At 28.0% G+C, this 14,310-nt stretch overlaps 1 protein-coding gene across 1 annotated transcript in view; it reads left to right on the top strand.

The window, feature by feature from the left end:
- LOC107437681 (integrin alpha-PS2) overlaps positions 1-14,310 on the top strand; it is an 85,817-nt gene that overhangs the window by 54,214 nt on the left and 17,293 nt on the right. The window contains exons 5-15 of the mRNA XM_043045912.2: positions 3,648-3,709; positions 3,831-3,879; positions 5,763-5,846; positions 6,813-6,901; positions 8,632-8,738; positions 10,459-10,561; positions 10,675-10,783; positions 11,901-11,998; positions 12,666-12,759; positions 12,845-12,890; positions 14,011-14,115. Coding sequence (XP_042901846.2) covers positions 3,648-3,709; positions 3,831-3,879; positions 5,763-5,846; positions 6,813-6,901; positions 8,632-8,738; positions 10,459-10,561; positions 10,675-10,783; positions 11,901-11,998; positions 12,666-12,759; positions 12,845-12,890; positions 14,011-14,115 — 946 coding nt within the window. The remainder of the gene's footprint in view (positions 1-3,647; positions 3,710-3,830; positions 3,880-5,762; positions 5,847-6,812; positions 6,902-8,631; positions 8,739-10,458; positions 10,562-10,674; positions 10,784-11,900; positions 11,999-12,665; positions 12,760-12,844; positions 12,891-14,010; positions 14,116-14,310) is intronic.

The raw sequence follows: 14,310 nt of genomic DNA, 5'->3' as shown, positions 1-14,310 counted from the left end.
TTGGCTGCTATGCATTGCGTAATACATCAAATTTATTCTATCCCAAGTAGCACAGGGATATTGTAACAGCTTTAGTCTACATCGACCGACATTGTTAATATTGGCGAAAATCGACATTGTACGATTCCCGTCGATTTCACATTAAAAGTCTGTTTGTAAAACTCTTCATTTTAAACTTTATTGTGTTCTTAAATCAAATTAAAATCATTTAAAAGACAAAAAAATGACGTCAAATTGTTATAATTCCAAAAAATAAATTTAAAATATAAATTTAGAGGTATCCAAAATGGTGAGAGATATCGATCGCCGTTCCCCAACGGTTTTACAATATCGAACAATATTGTTTCGCGATGTTGAATATACGTTATAAAAGGGGTCCATTTTTATATAGTATAATGCTCCGCTACGATATTGTACAATGTTCAAAGCTAAGTTTTTACGATTGTGAATTGTGCTACTTTGGGTATTTGTATTGCTTTAGATCTAAACTAGATTTAAGTGAATGAGGAGGATTTCTGTCAAATCCAGCATTGTTGGATCAAAAAATGTCATTGTTCTCACTTTTTGAAAGCTAAACTTAAAAAACTTGAAAACTTGAAGTTTAGTTTTTTCCATATAAAAATAGTTTTGTTTGTGGCCTTTCAAAAACTATGCCCCAGAAAGTTTATTTCATAATGATTACTTCAATTATGTTGTTTTAGGAATTCGTTATTTTTATTAATATAAAATGAGTTAAACAATAACTTTCTAAAACTCGTCTTTAAGATCGGCATAATCGAAACTTCGTGAAAATGGAGTAATGTGTAAATCGAGACATTGTCTGCAGTCTGCACTCTGTCCAGCATTCTGTTCCGGCATCACTTCCGGTTCGGAAATAAATCGGATGTTTAGGATCCAACCTCGTCTTTTAAATAAAAAAATTTCTCGAGAAAACTTAGGAAAATGATAATTTATCTTATCATTAACACACACGTCTGGAATGGGAAAAATTCGTCAGAATTCGTTAGTGTTTTCGTTCATTAGTTAAGCTTTTATGTATTAAATTAAAGAAAGTTTGGTTTTCATGTATTAAATCAAAGAAAGTTAGGTTTTTGTAGATTAAAACAATGATTTTAATTTTCTTTTGCTTGAGAATTTATTTTTTTTTCAAATAGGAAAATGTTATATCAATTTACTTCAATCAATAGTTCAATCAATAGAAGCGATCAATAGTTTGCTGTTTATTACAATTCAAAAAACATATTAATTGAAATTTTATTTATCTTTGTATAATGAATGCATAGATATGTTACAAAAAACGTGAACGTAGCATGTTTTAAAGCCTATTTGGGATTCAACATAGTTATTATATTTTTCCAGGAGGGAAGAAAAATAATGTTTTTTTATATTTAATGAGAGTTGGGAGTAATATTTAATTAAACTAGCCGGAAAACTAACATCATAATAAATATATACATGTGTTAGTCATAGTACATCTTTTTGATTTTGTGTTTGTTTCCTGACAAGTGTCAATGAAATTGAAAACCAACCAAGGTTTCAGACTTTCTGGCACGAAAATAGCTATGAAAAGATGCCAAATCGGCCATGGACCCTTTTACCTGTAGCCTTTGGCACCAAAATTACTTCACTGTGCCAAAATCTTGACAAATGTCGTAAAACTTATTTATTTGTCACCTTTTATCAATGGTTAAGGGAACAGAATCGCCTTATATTGCTCATAAAGCTATTTCTGATTCTTACTTAAAATCGTTTTATAGTTTGAAAGAAATGTATGCCGTGTTGGTTTTCAGAACCTTCTCTATACAATTTTTCGTCTTTTCTTCCCTTTTTTTAAATTTAAAAAAAAATAAATAAAAAATAAATAAAAAAACATTTTTTTTCAAGTTTACATTTTTTTTTTCATTTTTTAAATACATTTTAAAGCTAAAAGAATAAATGTATTGTAGCTATTTATTTATATCTTATGTTATTACTATTTTTTATTTTATTTTTTCAATGAAACTGATGAATTAAAATATGTCACAACTGAGCTAATTTAATTACAAACTCGATATTTTCATAAAAACACCGAAAAATTTTTCCTTTTTTCTGTGAAACAAATTTTTACAGAAAAGTATGTAATAAAGGGCAAAAAAAATTCATAATAATATTGTAAATTAAAACCGCAATATTAGCTAAATAATTGTACTAAAATATCATATTTCAAACAATAAAAAAATAATAATATCTTAATTCAAAGATTTTAATTTAAAACATCTTTTTCCATCGAATGATTTTAAAGTGCAATGAGAAAAAAAATAGTAAATACAATTATGTATTTTTTTTAACACATGTTGAAACTTGTGTCAGAAAATTACAATTTTCATAAGATGTAATAATTAGCTTATATATTCTTCATTTATCCATTTGCGAAACACTTTTAAATAGTAATGATGACAACAATAAGGCAGTAATCAAACAGTTTCTTTAAGTTTAAAATTTCAGCGTTTAAATGTATACATATAGTACCTTTATTTTAAATTGATTGTTAAGGCCATTTATTTTTACTGTCGCTTAAATAGAAATGTAAGTACACAAAATACTGCTTTAGTTCGAAAGTCCTTAACATGAACATTATCTGGCTAATCTGCCTGATAACCAAAGGTAATCCGTTAAAATGCAGAATCAAGAGTTTTCCGCAATTTACATGGTAATTTCTGCAATTAACTGAGCATAAACAGTTCCAAAAGCTTGTTTCGCTCATTCCATCAACTAATTTGTTGATTGTTTGGTTCTGTTTATTAACTTGATACTTTAGACATTGAAAAACAAATGAATAGCATTAAGTTTATTTCTTTAATTTTAATAATATTTAAAACTGTTTGATTCTTTGTATTATAGTTTTTAAGAGACAAGTGATTGATTCTATCAATTAATGAGTTGACTGTTAGATTGTAGTAGCTTTATTTTTCTTTCGGTAATGAGAAATAAATAAATAACTTTATTCTAATTCAATCGTATAGAAATAGTGTCGTTCCAACAAAGATTTTGTTTTCACTTTACAAAGTACCTACACTGCAAAAAATTTCGAATCAAATTAAGATATAAAGTAAGGCACTTTGGATGCAACATCCTTAAAATCCATTTTATCGTAAAATCTAATTTTATTGTAAAATATTATGCAGTAATTTTTAGAGCAATGTTTATTCAATTAAAGTGATTCAAGAATTTTGCTGTAATTGTTATAGTAAAAATTACGGTTTATCAAAATGTTTGCTCCACAGCATGTTCCGGTAATAATGGATTTTAAGGTAAAAAGTACCGGCATCATGAGTGCCGGTAATTTTACCGTAAAATCTCTTGCCGATACGTTTTAGCCTCATCTGTGTAGTAGGTAATTTGCAGATTATTTAAGAAGTTTTTTTAGAGAACATATTTTTATTGAGTAATTTGAGAAGTGGGAGAACCTGTCGAGGCACTTAAGAGAATTTTTTGGGAAATTTTTGAGAATTTTTTGTCACTTTAACGGAATTCCCTAGTTGATCTGCACATCAACTCGGTAATCGGTAAAATAACTTATTTCTTTACTTAACCGGTTGTATATCTAATGTTTCTTTTCCTATTTTTAGTATTTTTAGTAAATCTTATTTTCCTACTTTTCATTTTAGCTCTCTGGGGATTTCACAGAAATGGTTATTGTCAAGCAGGATTTTCAGCTTCACTTACTGAGGTAAAATACATCTTTCTTTCTTCTTCTTCTTTTTTTTTTTTTTTTCTTTTGAGGTTTCACTATTTCTTTAAAATTATGATTTTCACTAAAAATAGATAAAAACAAATATTTATCTGACTAGGATGGACAAATGCTGTACGTTGGTGCACCTGGAAGTTTCTATTGGCAAGGTAAAATTTTATTTTACTCTGTTTACCATACGTTTCACAACGGGTTGCCGAACACTTTTCCAGCTCAAAAGCATACGCATGACATTTTATACAAGTCATAATTAAGACTTTTTACAGTAACATTTCACATTCCTTTATGCTCACATAAAACCTGGCGCATAGCAAAATGCAAAACTTGAGAGAAATCAGTTCCTGAAAAATCGAATTTTAAAAACTCGTATTTTTAAAATTTGATTAATCGGGAACTATTAAACCAATTCCGCTCAAATTTTATATTTTGCCATGTATATTTACAATATTTTAAGAGAGGTAAAAATTTTAAACCTTGCAGTTCATATTCTTTTTCTATTAGTGAATAAAATAATGAAAAATGAAAAAATCTTTACTAAAAGTTTTTTTTTTTGTATTGAATCTCGGGATAAAAAAATTTTACAATTGCGTACAAAAAAATTTTCAGCTCGTTTAAAATGTTCTCGAGATATGGTGAAATACTCATAAAATGCTCTACTAGCCAAATTATTAGGACCATATTGCGGCTAACCTATATTTTGGGGGAACGTTGAAACAAATGGTATATTTATTCAAAGAAAGTACGTCTTTGTGCTTGATTTTGTAATTTAAAAATAATCTGCGTTAATCAATTATTATGTCTGAGGTCACTGAACCATTAAGGCTAAATCCTAGAACGTCGGGTCATTCGATCAAATGTTAATCTGAAAAGTCCGTTATTTTTTTCTTTTTTCCGCACTGTATAAGATAAATGCACGGATATGAAGCCTTATTGTTAAAAGTATCTTTTCTGGCGAGTTTTGAACAGTTTCAAATTATGCTTTCGGGATTTATTTGGAATGAAGAAAGATTTAGCAAAAGTAGGGAATAGAAATTCACCCATATATGTTAAACACCGAGTTTGAACTGCGCAAAAATCGGTCTCCGAATAATGACGTAACTCTGTAAAAAATACGGTAAAAAGTAACTGTTACCATGAGTGCAACAGCCGTAAAGTCAGTTTTTGCCATAGAATTTCGCGCCATAATTTTTACACTAATATTTATTCAATTACAGTGATTCCAGCAATTTTTCATTAAAAGGGATTTTACTTCGATTTGATGCATGTATAAAGAGTGATGCAATTATTAGAGAAAAAAAAACAATTTAATTTTTTACAAAAAAAATTTTTTAGAGAAAACGGACACATATTTTAAACTCAGTTTCCTGTAAATGCATCCCTTAATTCCTTTATGGTAAAAAGTTTTTCTTAGATGAAAAGAATATTAAAATTTTAATGATTTAAGACTTTATTATTAAATTAGTTTGAAAATTATAGCTTATTCTTCATCAAATTCGCTGGAAATAAAGATTTCTTATTAAAAAAAAATAAAAAAAATAGAAATATATTTAAAGTTTTAATGTATTAAGCATTAATTGATGCCCCCTGAATGACTGGGGCCGGTACCCCCTTCCCCTTTTTCTTCGCATGCCACAGTCTTGGGGGTTGGCTTTGAGAAATATCACTTGAAGTAATTATGAATTCACTAACTTTGTCAAAGTGGGTATATGTTCTAATACCATTGTCCAGTGACGGGACATGTTTTTTACACCAATTTAGCTACTTTTTCCAGGAAATAAATACATTTTTTTTATATCTATGAATCCCGAGCTCATTGTCCGTAATGTCTAACTTCGGGATATTTAATCAATACAGTGCCCTGCAGAAGAACTACCAGTCTATGTTTACTTCTTCATTTTGAACAGTTGTCTTAAAGAGAAACTATAGAAATAAATATTTTTAATCGTGCATATTAAATTTTGATAGATTTTAATTAGTATTTTTAAAAAAAAGTTCTATGCTCGAAATGTAAACATACTTTGAACACCTCTAGGGCAGATTTACTCCCAGGATTTAGTAACGAATGCTGAAAGAAGAACTAAAGAATCTCCTCCTTCAAATGATGACAGCTTTCTAGGTAAGTTAGATACATGAAATCAATATGCAGATTGTAAATGAAAATATAAACACCATATATTGATTTATAATATTGTTCTGACCACAAAGTATATCTTGAAGGCTTTCTTGTCACATGTAAAAACGGTTTTTGGCGGATAATATGCTATTTTTATAACTGCTGTGAATTTGCAACAGAATTATTCATTGATTTTGATTATTTTTCTCCAAGCGGGAAAATCTTGCTAAGTTGACGATTTTTAAGAAAATTCAATGACTTTTAAAATATTTGAATTATTTATCTGTTGTAAAGCCCAGATAATTTCATACAGAAAGATGGTAAGTATAGTTTTAAGTTATAGCTTTGCAATATATGCTGTTTTAAATTATAGCTTTGCATATTATTGCTTTATAAGGCACTTTAACGGTAATTTTTTCATTTTATTTAACAAAAGCTTCACAAATTCATTCACTGTTAATATAATATAATAATTTTTCTCTAGGGAAAAAATTCTCGCGACATTGACAAGTTTTTTAAAAACTCTATTTTTTTAAAAAAAACACAATTTATCTATTTTTCCTTTTAAAGCTTAAAATTCCAGCTTAGTTTCAAGTATAGAAAACACAAACTGTCATTTTGTTTTTGTGAAAGCTTTAAAAAACATCTTTAAGAAGAACATTATTAGTAAATTTTGAAAATTATTGAACATTTATTTTAAATATACAGTTTGCTATTATTCATAAATGGCCACTTTCGAAAAATTAGAGCATATTCTTTTGAAGATATTTTCATGTTCTGATATCTTTTTAAAGACATTTGTTGTGAGATTTTTTCTTTGTGAAAATATTTGTGCGACTTATTGATTTTTTTAGGACATTTTAATGAAATTTCTGCGATGTTGTTTTAGAATGTTTGTAAATTTTATATTTCTCCTCATATTTTTTAGTTATTTATTAATCACATTTCTTTAACAACTAAATATTTTAGGTTATTCATCTGCAGTTGGAGAATTTACTGGCGATTCTGAAATGGATATTGTTGTTGGCATGCCTAGAGGAAATAATTTAACCGGGAAGGTAATTTTGTTATGCTATAAATCTCTAAAAAGTTGATGAATGAATATCTGGATTGTTAACATATGTTTAAAATCTTAACATTATAAGCATATCCCACGTACCAAATTACAGCACAATGTTTCTTATCTCTTAATAACTTTGATAAAATTTCGTTCTCAATTTTTTAACTTCTAAAGATAATTATTTTGTCCTTATCTTTATGATTCCCATAAAGTATGTATTAAAATGAAATTAATAAAGAGTTTAAAACAAATTTTAGACAGTCACTTTATTAAAATCCCCTTTCCTAAATCAGTCTTTCGACGACAAAACGTTCTAAGTTCTATACCCATTTCATACTTATTTCTTAATAAATATTCTTGGAGTAGTTTTGTACAACAGTAGACTGATCGTAAAGACACGGTTTTCAGTAGAACAAAGTTAAGCATCGCTAGTTGCAGTCAGTGAGCGAGTGAGTGACCACTTTGGTCAGCCTGCGTTGGGACCGAGGGTGCGCGGTATCCATCGTCGTTTAAATGTTCAACCGTAAAGTTTTGACTTCACATACAAGTCGTCAGACTACTAAAGTGGGGAAGCCATACCCTCTGCAGAGAATCAAAATTCGGATCATCTTCAAAGATGTTTCCCAGACCGTCACCAATAGCCCATTGTGCAGCTCAAGGGCAGGGTGCTACTACTACTACTTATAAATAATTGCGGACAAAGAAAATCAATGTTAAGTTATAGTGATGTAATTCCTTAGAGTTATAACAGACGCAGCTCCATCTTTCAATATAGCCTCAATTTTTTTTTTAATTAAAGTAAAGTTGTAAAGAAAAAACAATTCTTCTATCCACGCTTTCATATTCAGCGAAAAAAATTTTAATAACTATCTCTCCACTAAATATCTCGCATTAAGTTTTTTTTGTTTCTTTTAATTTTTACAGTTCTCTTTTGTTTGTAAAATAGATAAATAATTTAAAGATCTCTAAGATCAATTGCAGATAATTAAAAATTCTTGTAGAAAATATACTTTTCGAATGGAATTTTTTTTTTTCCTTAATCAATAAAAATGGAATTTTCAAGTACGTAAAATGTAAAAAAGAAATTTATTACACTTTGGGTAACAAGTCAACGATATATTATTTGCGATATAATTTTTTCCTATGTAATTTTTGACTTAGTTGTTCGATTATTTTTATGCTAGCAATTTCACTATTTACGGACGTGGTATTTGCGGACCAAAAAGCGTATTACTCAATTATAAAAATTCGAATTGTTCTAATAATTTTTGTGAAAATAAGTCTTGGTGTCGCTTACATTTCCTCAAATTTTTAGTGACATTCATAAGTTAAAAAAAAAATTTAAAATTAGGTGTTATAGACGTATGACAATATGTTTTGTCTATAACATCTAGTTTTCCATTTTAAAAAAATTACATTTCTGGAAGTTTTTAAAGGTTCGAGTAAGTGTTGCACAAAAAGTTGTTTATTTTCACAAAACTATCAGAACTGCTCAAATTTTTTTATTGAGTCATAAGCTTTTAAAATCGGAAAATACGGCAAATTTTCGTATAATGTTGAATTGCCTTTATAGAACATTAAAAGAGCTTTTTTTACATTATTTTAAACTACATATTAAAGTAACATTCTTTTCTATCAATAAATAATTTTAAAATAAAAGTTGAAATATTTTGTTTTTATAACAGTCAATAGTGTCTTATTTAAGTGTTGCCTATTGCTAATTTTTAGGCAGTTCTGTTTAACTCTCGATTGAAAAACTTGCAAAATATAACAGGAGATCAGATGGGCTCATACTATGGATACTCAGTTTGCGTGTCTGATGTAAATGGAGATGGGTATGCCTTTATTCTTTCTCTATTGCACTATCTTTAGATATAACTTCGAGCTGCGATGATTCAATATTCAATAGTAAAGTCATTGAACTGACTTTGTGAAGAGCTGGGGTTCGATCCCAGTAGCGGTTTGAAGCCCACCCAGCTTCAGATCGATGGTTACCAGCTTGTCTGGGAAGTAACAGCGGCCAGACCTCATTACTAGAATCATGCAGCATGTTACAAAATTGTGAAGCCTTAAACTCCATGTACCGCCAGGTGCACATCGGATTTTTGGGGGAATGCTTTACTTTAGTTGTTACTTTATTCAATCCACAAACTTTCTTTCAAACAAATCAACATTTTTTCAAAACAAATCAACTATTTAACTGTCAAATTAAATTGGTAAATTTGTACTGACGAATGACGTAGTCGAATGACGTAGGGAAAAACTTGTTTATCTCGGATGTTGCAGATTCTATTCCTACATGCAATTTAAAAATTCTGAATTGAATTACGGTAAAAAGTATTTGCACCCTGAGTTCATCATCTGCAAAATCCATTCTACAGTAATATTCATTTTCAGCGAAAATTTTTAAAACGTAATATTTACAGTAATATTTATTTAATAACAGTGATTTTATAGTAAATATGACTTAAATGTACTGTTTATGAGTTTTTTTTCCTTTAAATTTTACTGTAAAAAGTACTAGTACACAGGATACCAGTGCTTTTTACCGGAATATGATTCGGAATTTTTTACAGTGTACAAAATGTTTTATTTGGAACAGTTTTTTCAATAGTCAATTGTCTTGTGAGAAAAAAACCTCTATTATTATTTGCGTTACATCTGGTTTTTTCTGTGTAAATCTCAAAAATATATCTAAGGTATAGATATTTTAATAATCTACGTCAAATAATTCTGAAGTTATGTGAAAGTTTCTATCGCATTGAATGCAAACTAAACGAAATACAGCAGAACATTTCAGTTATTTTAACATAGTAAATATTATTAAACAATGTAAAGCAATGTACATAGTAAATATTATTTAACAATATAGTAAACATTATAAAATTTCCACTAAATTTAGTTTCTTTCGATCCGACTATTAAAAACAAACAAAAAGAAAACATTTAAAAAACATACTTTAAAAATTAAATTGCTAAATTATCCCACTTAAGTGATAAATCCTTTTGAAGATCCTTCGCAAAGTAAAGAATTGTCATATTTAATGTTAGTAAACGTAGTTTTACACGTAACACGTAAGTATAGTACACGTAAGTATTTTTCAACAGTATTCTATTCATTAAGGAATGAAGCCAGCAATTCACTTGGTGCAAACTAAATTACTAAATTATTTAAATTTTTATAAACAAATGCAGTTTTTGACAGTTAATTCGAGTACTTTCTGTGCTAGTAGCAGCATGTTCCGTGCTGAAAAACTGTTGAGGGTCCGGGTGGTCATGGAGGTTAAGGTTTCACAATTTTCTGACCAACAGTATTATTGTGGCAATATTGTGGTCGGTATTGCGCAACAATCGCCTTTATTTCTTTGACATGCTAGAACCCATTTATCTGAAGCAGAGAACGGAACAGCCGCTATTTACTATCAAACACCAGTTCTTAGCAATGTCATCTTAGTGCCTTAATCACAGAATCGTCGCAATTTCCATTCTTAACTAATGTAGAATTAAATATTTTTGAGAGATTAAAAAAGCATTACTCACATTTTAAATTTTACAGGTTGGATGACATTGTAGTTGGTGCTCCTTTTTATACTAATTTACAATCCAAAGAAAGAAGATACGAAGAAGGAAGAGTTTATGTTCACTACCAAAATAAAGAAGTAAGCAAAAATGCTTCTCATTTCTAAAATTCATGTGATCTTCAAGCATAACTGTGTGATCTTATCATGAATTTGTTTATCAAATAAGTACTATTTCTTCATATTTGTTTCAGCACCAATTTAACGAAGATTCTAAAAGTGTTTTGGATGGTGAATTTGTTAAAGGTCGTTTTGGCTTGTCTTTAGCATCCTTGAAAGACATCAACAGAGATGGATATGAAGGTATAATGAACTGTAAAAACAAAGGATGATCTGTAATAACCACTCTTACAGTATAATTTAAAAATCTTTTTTAAAAACTGGAAGGAAAACAAATATGCATTTTAGTTGTCGGAAATTATTAATTAAGACAGTTTTTTCAAGGCTCTGTTGTCACATAAAAAGATAACTTTCGTAAATGCCCTAAATTTGAAAGAGCACCCTCCTTACTAATTCTGAAAATGGTATAAAACGTCAAAATGAAAAAGGAAATAGATTTTTGGAAAAAGAAAAACATTTGCGATCTAATTGATTTTTTAATATTTAAAAATTTATTGCAGTGCTGCATTAATAATGTTGATGAAACTTTGCAAAAAATAGAGATTTATTCATTGATTTTGATAATTTTGTTCCAGGTGGAAAGATTCTTGCTAAATCAGTAATTTTTAAAAGAAGCTTAATGTATTTTAAAATCATAGCTTTACCTTAAGATTAAGACACTGAGGAGGATGTAACCTCGCCATCTTGGATTTTAGGTTCAAATTTTTGTTGTGTATTATTTCATTTTATTTATTTTTTGTACTTAACAAACCTTTGATAATGTTTGATTATAAGGTTTGTTTGATTACCTTTATTAGATCTTCAAAAAATATAGAAAATAAAGCAGTCTCTTTGTTAGATAATAGGTTTTGCGCCTAATAGGTTTTGGAACTTCTTTGAATTTTTTCTCAAAACCTTAAAGCAATAAAAATCTGTGATTTGTGGGTTAGACATAGAGAAACAAGAACGTTATCACAGTCTGGTGAATCATTATTGAGATTGATCAAAGTAAAAGAGGAATTAAAATCCTCTAATTGAACAGTTTAATTGAGGATATAAGTGAAAAACAGTTTCTAGTCATTCTAGGATTCTACTAGGCAAGTAGTATCAAAACTTTTTTACTTTTTTACTTTTTTGCTTTCACCTTCTATATTTCTTTAAAAGACACTTTACTTTCCTTTACATTACATTAAAAGGGTTTAATAAAAATATGAATGTTAAGAGTTAATGAAGCACTCCACATATATTTCTTAGTTTACAAATATTTTCAGAAAAATATTTGCACCAATTCTTCGATTAAAATATGCGAATTGGTTTGTAGATTTTGCTGTTGGCGCTCCGTATGCTGGCAAAGATGAAAAGGGAGTAATCTACATATACCACGGTAGTTCTTCTGGTGTCAGAGATAAACCATCACAAGTAAATATTAAAAATTAATATGTTTTTATTTTAATCCTAATTTAGTCAATTGTTATATTTTTTTCTTAATTTGGCCAATAGTTTGTATTTTAATCCTGATTTAGTTTTAACTTTGCATGGATTGAATTCCCTGGTAATTATATAGCATTTTTTATTTTTTTTGCTGAAGTTATTTATAAAATAAAAATACCAGAATCGTTCGTTATATTCTTGTTAATTTGTTGATCATTAAATTTTTTTCTGCGTTTCAAAGTTTATATAAATAAAATTTTTAACTTTTGCTTATTTAAAATACTTTTATATATTTAAAATATTTAAAAAAAGCTTTTATATATTTAAAATATTTGAAAAACTTTTATATATTTAAAATATAAATAATTATTAATTTTTATAATAATTATTCACTTTACATAAACTTAACTTTAAACGCTTAATTAGTTTTAAATTAAAGGCTTAGTTTTTTTGTATTTGTAATAATGTATTTTTCAGTAAATGTGAATTTTTGAAGCTCGATTTTGACATTGCTTTAGCAACTTTCATCTTAATGATCATAAAACGTAACATTTTGAATGAATGAAAATTAAATGAAAATAAATTATACTGTTAAAAAAAAAATTTAATATTTTGCTGCAATTAAATAGCATTTGGGTATTTATTCCTTATTTAGATTATAACTCCAGAAGATTTTCCTGGATCAAATTTGAAAACTTTAGGATTTTCTCTATCTGGCTCTAAAGATATGGATTCTAATCAATATCCAGGTAAACATACTTTGAATGTTTCTTTTTTTTAATATTGCATTAATAAATATAAAATTACATGTTTTAGTTTGGTCTTTTTTTTTAGATATTGTTATTGGTGCCTATGATTCAGACCATGTAATCTTTATGAAGTAAGTTGTAAATATTCGTTTCATTTCTACCTGTTGTAGATCCTTGCCAACCATTTTGTCCCAAAATAATATGATTTTTGAGGAGACACGAACTCTTAAATATTTGATGAAACTGCTTTCTCATTCATATGTTATCTTAGCGTATTCTGGAAATTCTTCAACATTTTTTTAACTCTTTAAAAAAAACATTTGTCACTATCATGGGATGGTACAGGAGTAAGTGCGTTTACTTATCAAGCAGGATTCATGGATTGAAATGTGATGATCCACTCATCATTCTCTTATTTCATGTTTTATTTACTATCATTGTGTTAATTGATTTTTATCACTAAGCCTAATACTATTGATGAAATTCATATCCTCAAACAAATGATAGATTGCTGAATTTAATTCCAACCAGTTTCTTCGGAAACGAAAAAAACTTCATGAATTTTAAGTGTATATTTTTACACTAAATGCTAAAAAAAATCGAAGAGGAAGAAAGATTTACAAAATCTTATGGATTCCTGTAAATATCGCTCACATCAAAAACATAGAACTTCTTGTTTTTTTTTAAATTTTAGTTTTTCTGGTAAATTTTATTAGACAAAAGAAACGAATTCAGATCAGCAGATTAAAAATTCTGGGTAATTTGAGTGGTTAGTGATTTGAATCAGATTTTATTCCAATTAATTATTAATCCTTTGATGAGTCGAATTGTAGATTCTACTGATTCTAATATTTTATAAAAAAATAATGAACCCCAATTATCTAATGTGTGCATCGCTGATAACCACTGACGTATTGGTTCTAATACTTGACTCGAAATATAATAAATCGCTCGGATCGTTGAGCTAATTTGAATAACGCTCGATTAGCACTTAACTTTAAATCAGATTAGCTTAAAATTTATTGTAAAAAAGTTGTTACTCAATTCAAAGTGTAACTAAAATTGATAACAATTTTAGCCTTATCAGTTGGGAAAATCCTAGCTTTAAAAATTACTTATTTATTCATCTAGTTTAAATTGAAATTGTTAATTTTACACATGCTTTTTAATAACTTATCGATAATATTTTTTTAATTATTAAAAATAAGAATTCTATAATTTGTTTATGGCTAATTTTTCTCTAAAAATTAGGTCTAGACCAGTAGTCAACATGACTTCCAGCATGACTCTTAGTCAAGAAGTTATAAATTTAGAAGACAAGAAATGCACTCTAAAAGACAAAACTAAAGTTGCTTGGTGAGTTATAAGCATTTTATTTGCATTATTTCCTAAAAAGGTATTTAATTATGAAATTTCAAAAAATCTATTTAAATTTTTTTCTTTCTAAAAATTTATTGCATTACAGGTAGCAATTAAATTAATTTTGTAATGTGCAAAACTTGAATTCTGGTAAATAATAATGACTTATATAATTATTTGCTTTGATATATA

The sequence above is a fragment of the Parasteatoda tepidariorum genome, chromosome 10 (assembly GCF_043381705.1).
Source record: "Parasteatoda tepidariorum isolate YZ-2023 chromosome 10, CAS_Ptep_4.0, whole genome shotgun sequence".
Classification (NCBI taxonomy): domain Eukaryota; kingdom Metazoa; phylum Arthropoda; class Arachnida; order Araneae; family Theridiidae; genus Parasteatoda; species Parasteatoda tepidariorum.
Note: the sequence above shows the minus strand (reverse complement) of the source record. Positions and strands in the feature narration are given on the sequence as shown.